This window comes from Rattus norvegicus, chromosome 7, assembly GCF_021556685.1.
Source record: "Rattus norvegicus strain SHRSP/BbbUtx chromosome 7, alternate assembly SHRSP_T2T, whole genome shotgun sequence".
Lineage (NCBI taxonomy): Eukaryota > Metazoa > Chordata > Mammalia > Rodentia > Muridae > Rattus > Rattus norvegicus.
This window is the reverse complement of record NC_141540.1, coordinates 132,449,094-132,463,738: the sequence shown is the minus strand read 5'-3', so window position 1 is coordinate 132,463,738 and position 14,645 is coordinate 132,449,094. Positions and strand designations below refer to the sequence as shown.

The window sequence follows — 14,645 nt, the reverse complement described above, 5'->3', positions numbered from 1 at the left end:
TAGACGAAAATGCAAAATTCCGTTTAAATGGTGGCTTCTGAGTACAGCCAGTTCTGTGACTCACCCGGCACCACAAAATGCAGAAGAGCTCGCAGTGCCTCCAGCTGGACTGACAGAGACGTTCCATGGGTTCTCATCACTGTTAGTATTTTGGGGATCACTGCCGCCACTGTATCCAAAGAAGGGTTGCTAAGGGTGGAAATAGATTGTTTATTGAGAAAGAAAAGTACAACCTGGTTTATTATGTACAAACACAGAAGGGAAGCTGGAATGGGTGATCAGAGCCAATGTGTGTTACCAGGAAAATCTACAGGAAAACGCACTTGAACCCAACCAAAACATTAAGAGTTTAAATTCTGACCTCAAGAACGAGGTCTGCGATAGCCTGGAAATCTCTTGATTTAGTTTTATGAAGGTGACACCTTCCTTCTCATCAGTGTGTGGATCACGGGCAACATCTCAGAAAGATGTTCACATCTTCATTTTCCAGATTAAGAAAACAATTGTTGTTTGAAGGAGGAAATACCAAAATCCTTTAACTGCAAGAGGCAAGGCCAGGAATCCGGCATCTTATCAGGGTTCGTTTTCCAGACTATCACCACTGGACTTTTTTTTATACAGAGTTTATTAGCTCACATTAAACTCAAGACATCTGAGCCTCTCATCTTCCATGGGTGAGGAAGTGTGCCACTCTGCAAGGCAGACTGGCCATTTTGCCTCACTCATTGTCTTCTTAACTGGAACTTGCCCCACACATCTAACACAATGAAAACCAACATTTAAATATTGCAACTCATTTTTTCAAAAGCAACATTTAAAAAGAGAAATGTGACAGAGATGATGATAGATAGATGAGCTGGACCTGTGTGAGAGGCAAGTAACTCCATTCTTTACACATGTGTGCTGTACATATCCTAACTTTATTCACGTATAATAACCATATTGCTGACAGCGAGGATTTACCGACAACTTAAAATGCACCAAGCTTATCCTAATCCTTCATAAAAATGAATTTTTTTAATCCTTATGCCCTAAACCCAAATCTTCTGAAACTGTTACCTGATCCCTCTGTTTTATTCTTCTTAGAAGAATCCTGAAGCCCAACCATTCGATAGTTGGTTCATATCAGGAAAACAGTCATTCAGCTTCCTCTGAGACAAAACCCCCATGTAGGAGGAAGTTCATTAAGACTCCATGTTCGAAGAAGAGGCAGAAACATCCCAGCCCAAAGGAGAGCTCATTAAACTCAGGGAGTAAACTACTCAGACCCTTCAGGAATCCTGAAACTGATGAGATTCACTAGACTTCTCCCTCCAGGGCCTGTATGAGCTGTAAGGCCTGCTAAATGGCTCCCTTAGAGCAGCCCAGGCCTGAAAAGGATAGACACCAGAAGCCTCGCAGACTGGACCAGCTGCCTGAACAGACTCAGCTCACCTGAGCTCCGAGGGATGAGCTCCACACCTTAACGATCTGAGCCCTGTCTGAGCAGTGGGCTCCAGGTTCCCAGCTTTGTGGGCTTTGGTGATGCAGCTGTCTTTGAGTCACTTCTGCTCCAGGATGTAACTCTTCACCTTAGTCCTATAAGTAGCCCCAATAAATCTCATCGACTCACTAAGTTGGACTTCGGTGATATTCTTACTTGGTCTGCTGTAGGTTCAACGTTTAGAACAAACGGGGACATTTGATCATTTGTCCCTAGGAAGAGTGTCTGACAACGCATAAGAGCCATGTCAACCGCAGCACCTGTACCCTGGATGATTTTTTAATCCGTATCTGTTTCCCGTGTGGCTGCTTTCCATTGAATATCAATCAAACAGTGCCAGAGTTATCATACATTCTTTGCTTAATAGATTGAGAAAATACACTAAAACTATATCGCTGGGGGGGGGGGGCACCTGCCTGAGTTTCAGTTGTCGGCAGGTTTTGTAAGCCTCTAGCTTGCTCTCACCATTTCTACCACAGATAATAATGTCTGGCCTCTTTTGTGCCACTAACCAGACACACAGTGTCACCAAGGCTGGCCAGGAAGTGCTAGTGAATAAAGCATCATTGGGAAAGGAATGAGAGAAAGAAGAGAGGCCAACCTTAATTCAAATGGCAGAATAGCAATGCAAAATAAAATATAATAAATAAATAGTGCCCTAATTCTGAAAAGCAATCATTGCAAAATGCATATTTTCATAGTTTTTATGTTCGCATATACAGTGATCTGAAAAGCTGTTATCAGTTCTGCTACATAATTGTTATTTCCCAAAGCAGGGTAACACCACCCTTGAAGCACAGAAGCAAACCTCCACCATATTTCTGCAGTCTCTACCACACCTCACACTTCTTAATGCTTAGATCCAATATTTCCAGAATATTAGGGACAGATGACAAGACGGCTGTCCTCAGAGACCATGTTTAGCTTTTATTCCAACAGGTGCTTTGAATGACAGTCTGCCTGGCTCAGTGTCCTGCATATATATGAATATGTGTGTGTGTGTTGTATGTATGTATTTATATGTGTGTATGTTTATATATATGTGTGTGTATGTATATGTATACATACATGCATATGTGTGTATGCACATGTATTGTGTATGTATATGTATACATACATGCATATGTGTGTATGCACATGTATATGTGTATATGGATGTGCATATGGGTATGTATGTGTATATGTACATATATATGGATACATACAAATATAAACACACACACACACATATGCTCATGAATGTGCAGTACCTTCCTTCAAACAGATGACTCAGCATCTTGCAGCCACTCTCTGCCACCTCAGGAACCTGGGCGTGCCGCTGCATCAACTCCAAGACATTCAGGTACACTCCTTTTGCAAGCAGGATTTTCCTGAAATTAACTAGAAGGTGTTCTTCAAGTTACTTACAGTAATGAAAGTGCACAGTTGCAAGAACGCATATAACATGTTTCATAAGCTACTTAAAGACCATTAACAGCCACCTATATCTTACAAATATATGACATTCTCTGCTTTTCATATTTATTATTTATTGATGCTCCCATTTAATTTTTTTATTTACAGAGTAGACAGATGTCAATGCGATTAATACATTAAAACCCATAAGAAAGAAGTGCTATGTAGAACAGCACATGTAAACAACACTCCTCACGGTGAGGGTGAGAGTGAAGTGGACGTCTAATCTTTGAATGTCACATGTGACCAGACTTACATCGAGCTTGGAAGCACGAGTATGCTAGACATCGGTGCATGAACTAGAGACACTTTGTGTGTACAGATACAAGCCATCCCTCCATTGATGATGGAAGCCAGAGGCAGGCCTGAGGAGAGGGCCACAGGTGTGTGGATGAGCATGGCTCGCTGGTAACCAGGATAAGGGGATGGCCTGCCCTGGGATGGCCTGAACTACTTTGCACATACTTCATTCATGGATCCCATCGCTCTCTACTGTGCAAAAATGGCATTGCTCGAGAACGGCAAACATGACCGGGAGAGGGGCAGTCATCATGGAGTCCCTTCCGAGTGTCCAGAACATCTTCATGTTTCCCTATTTACGTCCATGATTTTAGTGCCTTTGTCTCTTCTATTTTAGCAGAAAATTATCTTTGTTCAAAGGCGAGTCACAAAAACACCAACTCCTACAGTAGTCACCTTTAGTGAATGCCCATTCACGTTTGTATCTCCTCTCAAACCCCGCTTCTCGGCTTGATTTTTGTCTGGGCTACGTCATGCATCGCATTCCTTAGTTAGTCTTCTTGTCCATCTTTCCCATTAGAATTTGACTCCCTGAGCCTAAGATTTTTATTGAACCATCATACCGCAAGGGCCTAGATTTTATGGAATCAAGCATGTAAGACGAACTCAGTACATAGAAGCTCAATTCATTCAACTGATTAACTGAGTGAGAAAATTATCACAAAAGACGATTGGGTCTAAGCCTTCAAATTGCCATAGTTCCAAGACGCCATCTTTTTTCTTCTCCTCCCCCTCCCCCTCCTCCTCCTTATTCCTCTTGCTCTTTAATTTGTTTTTGAGATTTAGTAGCTGAGGTTGGCCCCAAATACACATTCTCCCTGCTTTAGCTAGAATGCTAGGATTGCAGCTGTACGTCATCATTCCTGTCTAAGAGCTCAGTTCTTCTTCCTGCCAACCCAACCCTGGGATAAACAAAAAACAAACAAACAAAAAAATCCCTTCCCATTCCTTCACCCTTCATAGTCACTGTCCCAAGTAGCTTGCAGTGTGAATTCGGTAGTGGTGCTAAAGAAGCAGGCCGCTCAAGATCCTTGAATTCTATTATACCAAGAAGCCCAGCACGTGCAAGGGCATCTAAAAACACCTAGCTGATAGCCAGGGACAAAGGCGTGGGAGCACGAAGGGAGGGCAGGAACTGATTCGAAACAGATGCTAAGCTGACTCACTAGGTCTTTTGTCCCTCAGAGGCCATAACAGAAGCCACCCCAAGTCACAAAATCTTGATGACGGATTGCCGGACCTAAGAGAGTTTCCTAACGGTTAAGACCCACAGGCCACGCTGTCACTGCTTGGCAACGAGCTTCACCTCTGCTGGGGTGATGTACACAATGCACGTTGGCTGCACTGCAATCCCTGCCCAGACCTCCACAGCTGCAGGGCATCTCCTGTGATGACTCAACACTGGGTCAGACCCTGTCGTCACTCCAGGCCTGGCTGCTCCAAGCCTTTGTGTAATGTGCCGGATTCATTGTTAACTCATTAGCTTTGTTCTTTAACAATGTCCCACGTGTACGCAAATATTTGATTGGGCTCTCCTTTTATGAAAATGCCACCAAGAGAGATGGGTGAGAATGGAGAAAAACTGGAAGGAGATACTTTCCCTCTTGATTTGAACTGAATAGAGCAGCCTGTAGGAGGCTCGTCTGCTTGTTTTCATCACTAGCCTGGCCTTGCCACTAAAATCTGATGTCTCAGATCAATCTTCCTTTCTGTTTCTTTTTTTTAAATGTTTCATTGTCTAAAAATATCCCATAAGAGCTGCCAAATCCCCTTGCCTGGTGCCAGACAAGTTTTCCTGGCAAAATTTCCTGTTTCTGGGGTCAGTAATCTTAAGTAGTTTGACCCAGAACCTTAAAGTTTAAGGGATCTCCCAAGGTATAAAAGAGCCGCTTACCTCTCCATAAGTACGCAAGGCTGTAATACTCACAGGAATTTTACATAAAAGGTCATTTTCAAAAAGTCATAAATATAAAACAGCTCATTCTGGACAATTTTACCAGTTTTCAAAACACTGAATAGCTCATCAAATAGCAACATACCTATAAAGTTTATATAAGAAAAATGAATAAATATGTAAAGAAAAATGTGGGCCATCTTTTTTAGAGGAAAAAAGGCTCTAAAAAATTCTGGTGGCATGTGAGCTAAAAGTCAATCAACAGAAACTGAGTGCTAAAATAGAATATATATATTTTCATATATATATGAAAGCTACGCAGCTATTACAATTGTAATAATAATAATAAATACATTTATTAATATAAGGAGGAAAGCATAACATGCATTTAAAGTGGATACAATGTTCCAATTTCTGCAGTTATGTATCATATGTGCCCCAGATGAGTACATTTGTAGATGTATGCCTGAAAGCTTTATTTTTTTTTTATCCTTTATATACCAACACAGACACTTCAGCTAGCTCCACCTACATGTCTGAATTTTTTAGAATTTGTAGCTTTTATAAGAAAACAGTATGTTTTTCCTTTGTATTAAAAAACACAGTATTCCCCCTTACCGTTTTGTTCCAAGAGAGTGGACAGAGCATGCGCAGCTGCTTGGAAGACGTCTTTGGAAGAAGAGTGCATCAGCATAGACAGCATCACTTCCCTGTGCGCCGGGAACCTTTCAAAAAGCCAAGTGCACCTCAGTTCACAGCAGCCTCCAGCTCCATTGCGCACTCACGCTGCCTGTGAACCCTAACAGTGCAGGCATGGAGGCCGAGCTGTACGCCGCCTCCACTCACAGCAGAAGCTTAAGCCGTACAAGGCTACAGGTAGATGTTAGATTCAACTATGTCCAACGCTAACACTTCTGCTTCTGCAGAAGCCTGCACGCCTTATGGAGAACACTTGGCTTTGTAAACATGTAACAAGGGATAGACCGCTACAAAGTTGCTATGGAGCAAATCGCACCCGGTGGACATAAAAACAAAGATAAGTTCTATCCGGTTTTGTGGACGCGTGAGGAGGGATAGGCAGCTACAGAGTTGCTGTGGTGAAAATCACACACCGTGGGCAGAAAAGGAAAGTTATATCCTGGGGAGGATGGACCAAACAGCACAGCATTTCTTCCCACTTCGCAGAACAAGAGACAAACTGAAATGAAACACATGCATTGCTCGCTTCTCAAGTTTTCCGTTTCGTATTTTGGACTATGTTTTACTGTGAATAAAGGAAAATGCACAGCAAGAAACTGTGCCTAAGAACACCGTTGTGGACCGTGGCAACCAAATCATGACTCTTGCAAGCCGTATAAATGCCACAGGAACATTAACATACTAGGTGCACAAAACATAACAGAATTAAAATGCACAAGGGTTGTCAATCACAAAGCAGGATGAGGGAAGGGCATCGGCAGATGAGCTACAAACAAGCAGAAAGCAATCCTTTAAAAAATTTTAAAAATGAAGCACGAGGAAGAAAAAATAAAAGGAGAAAGCATGGATAATGGAGGGACAGGGGCACTTAAGTAGGGAAAAGAAACTGGGCTGATTTAAGAGACAGCAGAAAAAGATGTGCTTTCCTCTTAATAATGTATTTACTGGAAAGATCTCTGGGTACTGAGGACTATGTGTGCTGTGAACTTAAGATGTGTAAATTGCAGCCTGAATCTGAACACAAGCTCCTGAAAGGTTGCTCACTTGGGATAATTCGGTTCCTGGTTTATCTTAATTTTCAAGAATTACTATCCCTTCTCCAAATGGAAGTTTTGAAGTGGCATCGGTTTCACTAAGTCCCTCTTTACCAGCAGTGGGCTATTATGTAAATAGGCCTCTTTTGGAATCCATACTGCTGTCAGTCCAGACCTGCCAGGGAAGGTTTCTAATCCAACAGGCAACCAGCTGGCTGGTGGCCCCAGTGGCTCTGTGAATATGCTTGGCTGGAGTGAATTAACAGGCATCTGTACCTGGTCAGCCAGAAAACTGAGGGGCTGGTTTCCAGGATTCACAAATAATTGAATGATTCCTGATGCCAAAGCCCGCAGTAGAAATTACAATGCTCTATGTCTCGGTAGAGGTTAAAACTCTACACCACACCAGACGTGGAAGCATGGTTTCCAGCATGGGCCACACCTTAAGAGCCTGTCTTGTGGGGAAACTAGATGAAATTATATACCCTCCACTAAGATCAACAATGCTAAAGCCTAAATTACAGCAAGAAAAACTAGCGACGGCAGTTTCTCTGCACTGGCTGAAACAGAACCAGGTTTACTCTCATGACAGAGATACTGACTGGCCATCTTCATCTCCAATCTTCTCGTGCAAACTGCTCTGGTACATGAGGAGATTATTTAGGGCCCAGCAGGCGGCCTCCTAGATCAGGAAGGAGGAAGAAAAATGTATCAAAATCGCAAGGATGGGAAAGCCCGATCAGAAACCAGGGGACGGGCTATGTGTCACCTGCACGTGTTTGTTCTTTCGATGGCGCATCAGGGCTTTATAGCAGGGTTCCAACCAGAAAGGCTTCTCACTGTCCTCATCGCTGTTTTCCTGAGTCTCACTTCTTTCTTCCAGGTCTTGGTTTAAGAAAATAGTCTCGGCTTAAAATAAAAAGAGTTATGTATGTCTTTGACGTCCATATCATCACCAACGGCTTAAACAGCCAAGACTAAGCACGGGGTTTGAACGCTTTCAACATAACGTTCCTTACTAACTACCTTCTTCGCTAATCACAAAGTGACTTTTGACATTTTACACATGTGTAACTGATGTCGCATCATGTGAGGAGGGGGTTGCCCACCACCCTTGGTGCCTAGAAAAGGATCATCTGGAGTGATTGTTTGTTTTTTTTTTTTTAATTATTTCTCTTGGGTACTTTATATATTTGCATTTCAATGTTATCTCCTCTCTCCCATGCCCTCTTCCCTCTCCCCCTGTTTTTACAAGGATGCTCCCACTCCCACACACCCACTCCAATGGCCTGACATTACCCTACACTTGGGAAACAAGTCTTCACAGGACCAAGGGCTTTTCCTCCTATTGATGCTGGACAATGCTATCCTCTGCTACACCAGAGCTCCAAGGAACTAAATCACCAACCAATGAGTGCACACGGAGGGACCCATGACTCCAGCCACATATGTAGCAGAGGATAGCTTGGTTCTTGATACCCCATGTGAACAGTAGATGCCAAATCCCGCAGTAGAAATTACAATGCTCTATGTCTCAGTAGAAATTAAAACTCTGCACCGCATCATCCAGCATGGGCTGCGCCTTAAGAGTCTGTCTTGTGGGAAAACTTGTTGGTGCTCTGAGAGCATCTTCCTGCCTGGAAGGAGGCCCCTTAACCCTCAGCACTTAAAAGCGGAAAAGGAGTTCCTCATTAGGAAGGGGACTTACTGAGGAGGGCTAAGCAGCTGAGTGCAGAGATCTGTAAGGCTACGTTCTCGGGATACCGCTGGACGGCTTTCACCACAAAGACATGGACTTCGTTCAACACCAGGATGTTGAAAAAATTACCTAAAGACAAGCGAGACATTTTGTAAACTCTCAACCACGCGACCTAAAATGCATTTACTTATGTAGCAGCCTTTAAATCAATAAATCTATCTAATGGCGTAAGAGTATGTATTAAATCAGTAAATCGATCTTTGCAGCATACTGCTGTACTTTACATCAAGGAGACTTTGAAACGTTGGTTCTTACTGTTGTCTGTCTTAGGAAACTATGCTGGTTGGGCGAGACCAAAGACATATCTGCTTAAGTCCGCTCTGACTCCTCAAATCATCACCCAGAAACAACTGTACATCTCCTGTACATAGCACTATAGTATTCCTAGTTATCACCATGTTCTCAGGGTTAGTCTCTTACACAGCTGTGTCCTTGAAATTCGACCTGCAAACATCTTACCCCGTAAAGACACGGAGCAGCAGGTGACAACTACCTTTCACGGGAACTACTTTGCCGCTGTGTTATTGTTTCAATTTCAATTTAAGGTGAATTCTTTTACATACATTTTCGACTGAGACGAAAGGCAAAAATTTGTACACACTCTGGGGTACCATCTACTGTTTTGATGTAGCACAATGTGTTAATCAGCAAACATCTGTATCTCTCCACAGTTATGATTTTTCCAACAGTGGAAACACTGCACTCCTTTCTTCTGGCTTCTTGGTGCACTCCTATCTAACAAGAACTCAGAACCTACTCACTGACTGACTCCTCCACTCTCCCCTTCTCCTCCCCACCTCTGATAACCACAGTGATATGCAGGAATTCTGCATTCGAAGTCTGAGAGTTTCTCCTCCATAGGTTACGTGATCCAGGGTGAGATACACGTCACTGAGCCACAGGCCTTCACGACAGGGTAGAGGAGACAACAATATTCCAACACTCCAGATCAAGCCTTGGATCAAAAGTTTATGTGTGTAAACTCACATGCTTATGTAGTTAATTTGGGTTGTGTGAAAGGAGAGTGCAACATGATTACATAATATCATAGCTAATATAATATCTTATAGTCAATACATTTAGATAATTGACCGAAGAAGAAAGAAATCAAGTGAAATACTGAGAAAAACAACAACAACAATAACAAAAAAAGCCTCAGATTATAGAAACTCTTTTTAACTGAATCTACCAAGGAGCTCTCCTAAAAGTTTAACTGATTTTCTAAAATTATACAAGAGATGAGGGCATGAGAATGCAACTTTGTATAACAAAGTCACAAGAGTAAGTTTTTTTTCCAAATGTTCGACTGAAAATGATGTATAGCTACTGTCTGTTACAGTAACCTAACCTTGCAGGAAAAGTTGCTGGTGATTCTTTAGGAGAAAGGAGGGTTATCTGCCTTATCATTTACTTGCTCCGTAGTTCATCACTCTATTCACAGGGAGACATCCCCAAAGTTTACCTCTTAGTGAACAGATGATATCTACAGGACGTCACACAAGAGCTCTGATTTGAGAACAAGGCAGCCTGCTCACAGCCTTGTGGGAAAGCATGGTAACTGTGCTCTTTCCAAAGGAGAAGGTCTGAACCTTCACTTCTTAAGGTGCCCCCTGTTCCTCCTGTGCTCTGACCCCAACTGTCACTGGAGAAGCATCTGCTATGTAAAGCTTTGGAACGCTCAGATCTTGAGCTCCACAGAACTGAAACTTACAGTAATACAATTATATGAGCTTCAGTGACTATGATTCATGAAAACCAAGATGTGCGCATATGCCACATGAGAGATACCAGATACAGGATACAAAATAACTGTGCCGACCATTAAATAAATAGACATGCTTTAATAAGTAAGGAGATTAAGGCAAAACCAAAGCAAACCCAAAAGGCAATTAATGTTACCTGGAAGATACAAAATTAAGAGATTTATCAGAAATATACTTTAAAAATTAAATAAGCCATCAACTTAAATTTGAGCTTGGAATCATGGCTTATTGTTCGGAAATATGTGTCTTTAATTCCATAACATTAAGAGACAAGGAGAAGATCTTTACATGCATTGTTTGGCATTTAATAAAATTCAACTCTCATTTGTGGATTTAGTTTCTTTAAAAAGGACAGACACAAAAGTAGAAGGAAGCAAGAAACAGAAGAGAATTCCTCAACTCAATACAAAGTGTCAGTGAAAACACACTGAATTTTAAAACTATAAAAATCATATGACACACATTATTCTGGATGAAAGAATATTGGGAGCTCTGTCTCTCAAATCAGGAAGAAGACAAGGACAGTGCCAAAATCTGCTTCCACTCAGCATTGTGCAGATGATTCTGGGTCACACAAGAAGACAGGCAGAGGAGTAACGGACATAATGAGTGGGAAGGATGGGCTCAGACCACACTGTGCAAACCTTTAACTTACATAAGCTGCATCTATGTCCAAAAGAGTTTTCAGAAAGAAATAGAAAAAAAAGGTAGCCTGATAAAAATCATTTTCATTTCTTCATGCAGGCACATCTCAGAGGCACAATTTCCAAACAGATGCCAGTTGCAATCATAATGGAAATAAATAAATAATGAAGATACATGAAACCTGTACAGATAGATGGCAGAGAAGAAATGATGGCGCGAGACATCAGTTCTTCATAGCGTGAGCCATACATTTTGTGTTATTCCTATCCAGACTCCAACAGACTTTTAAACTGGGAAACGTAACTATAGAACTTGTATGGAATAGTAAACAACCAGTGAAAAGACAAGATGTAAGACACGGGAAGAAAATGTGTGAGCACATGACCCGTTAGTGTTTCAGATCCCATATCTCAGCAAGAGCAATTTAAATCATAGAATAATGATCTGGAGAAATCAAATGAACCAGTGAAGCAGAAGACCGCAGGGAAATTCATATCCTCCTCATGTATCCTAATGAACTTCCAAGAGGACTCCATAATCTGGCTTCTATGGTAGAATCACAATTAATAAAGGTATGCAAGGTCTCTAGAGTGCACTGATTCGATTCATTGGAGGATGTACCTAAATCTATGTCAGTACAGACATATATACTAATTCTTCAGTTGGGTGATAGTATCTTTCTTTTTTTAATTTCTTTTTTTTTTTTCCGGAGCTGAGGATCGAACCCAGGGCCTTGCGCTTCCTAGGCAAGCACTCTACCACTGAGCTAAATCCCCAACCCCGATAGTATCTTTCTTATTCCTGCTTCACGTTGTCCACAAATGGTATAATTACACTTCAGGATTGGCAAGCATAGTTTAATTACAGCCCACCAACAAACATTCCTAGAGATCACTTCAGACAATGAAATGGAGACTACTCGCCAACACCACCTCTCTGTTTTTTGTGTTTCTTTCATAACCATTTGCTACGTCACAGTAGTTATACCCAGTGCTTATCAAGATGCTGCTTGCTCAGAGCATAGGCCACATGGAAGCTACACATATGTGTGTGATATCGGTTGTGAGAGGAAATGAAAAAGTATCACTCACCTAATGTAAGCTTGTGGAGCAAGGAGCAGCTCACCTCTTGAATGTTTTCACTGGTGGGGAATGTTTTCATGGCTTCCACCACAATATTGTAACACCTGACATTCCCACTCATGAGGACCTCCACATTGCTGCCTGAATTTTAGAAGAAAATAATTATAATTATCTAGAAGGGAGTAAGCATCTTCTTTCAAATGTACATTCCAATGAGTCCTGCAAATGGACGACAATTTAGTGAGTGCAGATCCATATGCAAACAGCACACTCTGACAAAGAACTATAAAGATCCTACATTGTTAGTTGCTAACACTACAGGATGTAGAACTTTTCTTTGGCATGAGAATGAATTAGTTTCATCAGATTCCTTGATTTAAAAATTTAAGACACCTGTAGGGTTAATATTGTGGAAATGATCCTACCCAAAGCAATCTAGAGATTCAATGGAATCTGTATCAAAACTCCAAGAAAATTATCCACAAAAATTGAAAGAAGAATCTTCAACTTTATATGAAAACACACAGAGAGAATAGCTATAGCTAGCAATCCTTAATAATAAAAGAACTTCTAGCAATACTGCCATCCCAGAGTTCAAGTTTTATTGTAGAGCTATAGTAATAAAAGCAGCATGTATTGGTGTTATCATAAAATCTGGCATGATTTAATGAAACTGAAGACCCAATCATAAGTCCACACAACTACAGATACCTGACAAGGAAGCTAAAAATGCACACTGGAGAAAGACCCATCATTTTCAACAAAACGGTGCCGATCAACCTGGATGGCTGACTACAGAAGAATTAAAACATAGCCATATTTATCACCTTGCCCAAAACTCAGCTCTAAATGAATCAAAATTTTCAACATAAGACAAGACACCTTGAATCTGGTAATATGGACATAGTCTTGAACTCACTGATACAGGAGGGGGCTTCGTGAAGAGGACGCCAACAGCACAGGTACCAAGAACAACGATTAATAAATAATAACTCACGAAACTAAAAAGCTTCTCTATGGCAAAGGACACCATCGCGTCCAAGAGAGGGTTAATATCCAAAACACACAAAGAGCTCAAAGGACATAAATATCTAGGAAACAAACCAGTTTAAAAATGGGGCACAGAACTAAGCAGAGAGTTCTCAAACCATAAATCACAAATGGCCGAGGAACAGCTCGAGGAATGTTCAACACCCCTAGTCATCATAGAAAAGCAAATTGAAACTACCCTGAGATTTCATTCATGTCGGAATGTCTGAGATCAGTAAAACACAAGTTCAAGCTCATGCTAGCAAGGCACAGGGAACACAGACCCGCTGCTCCTGCGAGTGCAAACTTGTACAGTTACTGTGGAAATCGGTGTTGTGATTCCTCCAAAAGCTGAGGATAAATCTACCACAAACATCCAGCTGTGCCACTCTTGGCAATATGCCCCAAAGGTTTTGCATCCTACAGCAGAGATGCTGACTCATCCATGGTCATGCTGCTCTATTCATAATAGCCAGAGACTAAAAATACCCTAGAAATCCGTCAACTGGTGAACAGATAATGAAATGAACACTTACACAGTGGAATACTATTCAGCTGCTTAGAAATTCAAATTATGAAAGTTTAAGGAAAAAACGTGGAGCTAGAATAAATTATCCTGAGTGAGGTAACTCAGACCCCAAAAGATAGATACTACATGATTTCTCCATGTGTGGTGTGTGTGTGTGTGTGTGTGTGTGTGTGTGTGTGTGTGTGTGTGTGTACTTTTTGTTTTGTTTTATTTTGTTTTGTCATATTTTGGTCTCATTGGCCTTTTGCTCATTTGTTTGTTTTTAGATTTTTTTTTTAAAAGAGAGGAAAACAACATAAAGAGGGATGGGTAGGAATGTGTGTGAGGGGGTGTAGTGGGGAGAGCCCTGGTAGGAGGTGGGGATGGAAAACCCGATCAAACTATATTGTATGTAAAATGTTTTTATATATAATTTAAGGCAAAGTAAACATGGAGGGCCTTGTACAAGTCTGAAAACAGTCACATAAGATTTCAAATAAATGATTTTTTGCAATATCATATTTTTCATCCCAGGAAAACATCCAGCTCATGTGGATGACACCTATTAGAACTGTGAAAATGCACTCGGAGCTCTTTCCTCCAACCTAGAAGAACAACCAGTAAAAGAGGCAGAAATCGTGAACTTCCTGGAGAAGGCAGATGGGAGGGGGACCTAAAAATATGACAAAATACCCAAGCAAGGGACTGACATTAGACAGTCAGAGTCAGGCAGAGAGGAAGGGAAGACGTCATGGGTGAAAACTGTGAACCTGTGGGGGGAAACACTCCCGTTTCTGAATGCACAGCTAAAACTAACTAGATATTTACATAAAAAATTACATTTGAAAGATTAAACGGAATTGTCAAACGCTAAAATATTTGAATCTTGCAAGAATGGTAGAAGGCATTTGCTGCAGAGCTGGGGGTAAAGCCTCCTGATTCCTCACTGCCTCACTGGTATCTGCCACTGGCTTTGACCTTTGGGTTATGAATC

At 41.4% G+C, this 14,645-nt stretch overlaps 1 protein-coding gene across 3 annotated transcripts in view; it reads right to left on the bottom strand.

Moving 5' to 3' along the window:
• Lrrk2 (leucine-rich repeat kinase 2) overlaps positions 1 to 14,645 on the bottom strand; it is a 156,671-nt gene that overhangs the window by 123,479 nt on the left and 18,547 nt on the right. For all 3 annotated transcript variants that reach the window (XM_087556714.1, XM_087556716.1, NM_001191789.2), the window contains 7 exon segments: positions 12,124 to 12,255; positions 8,574 to 8,693; positions 7,635 to 7,774; positions 7,468 to 7,547; positions 5,751 to 5,857; positions 2,734 to 2,863; positions 65 to 189 (listed from right to left, as the gene is read on the bottom strand). In XM_087556714.1, coding sequence (XP_087412840.1) covers positions 65 to 189; positions 2,734 to 2,863; positions 5,751 to 5,857; positions 7,468 to 7,547; positions 7,635 to 7,774; positions 8,574 to 8,693; positions 12,124 to 12,255 — 834 coding nt within the window.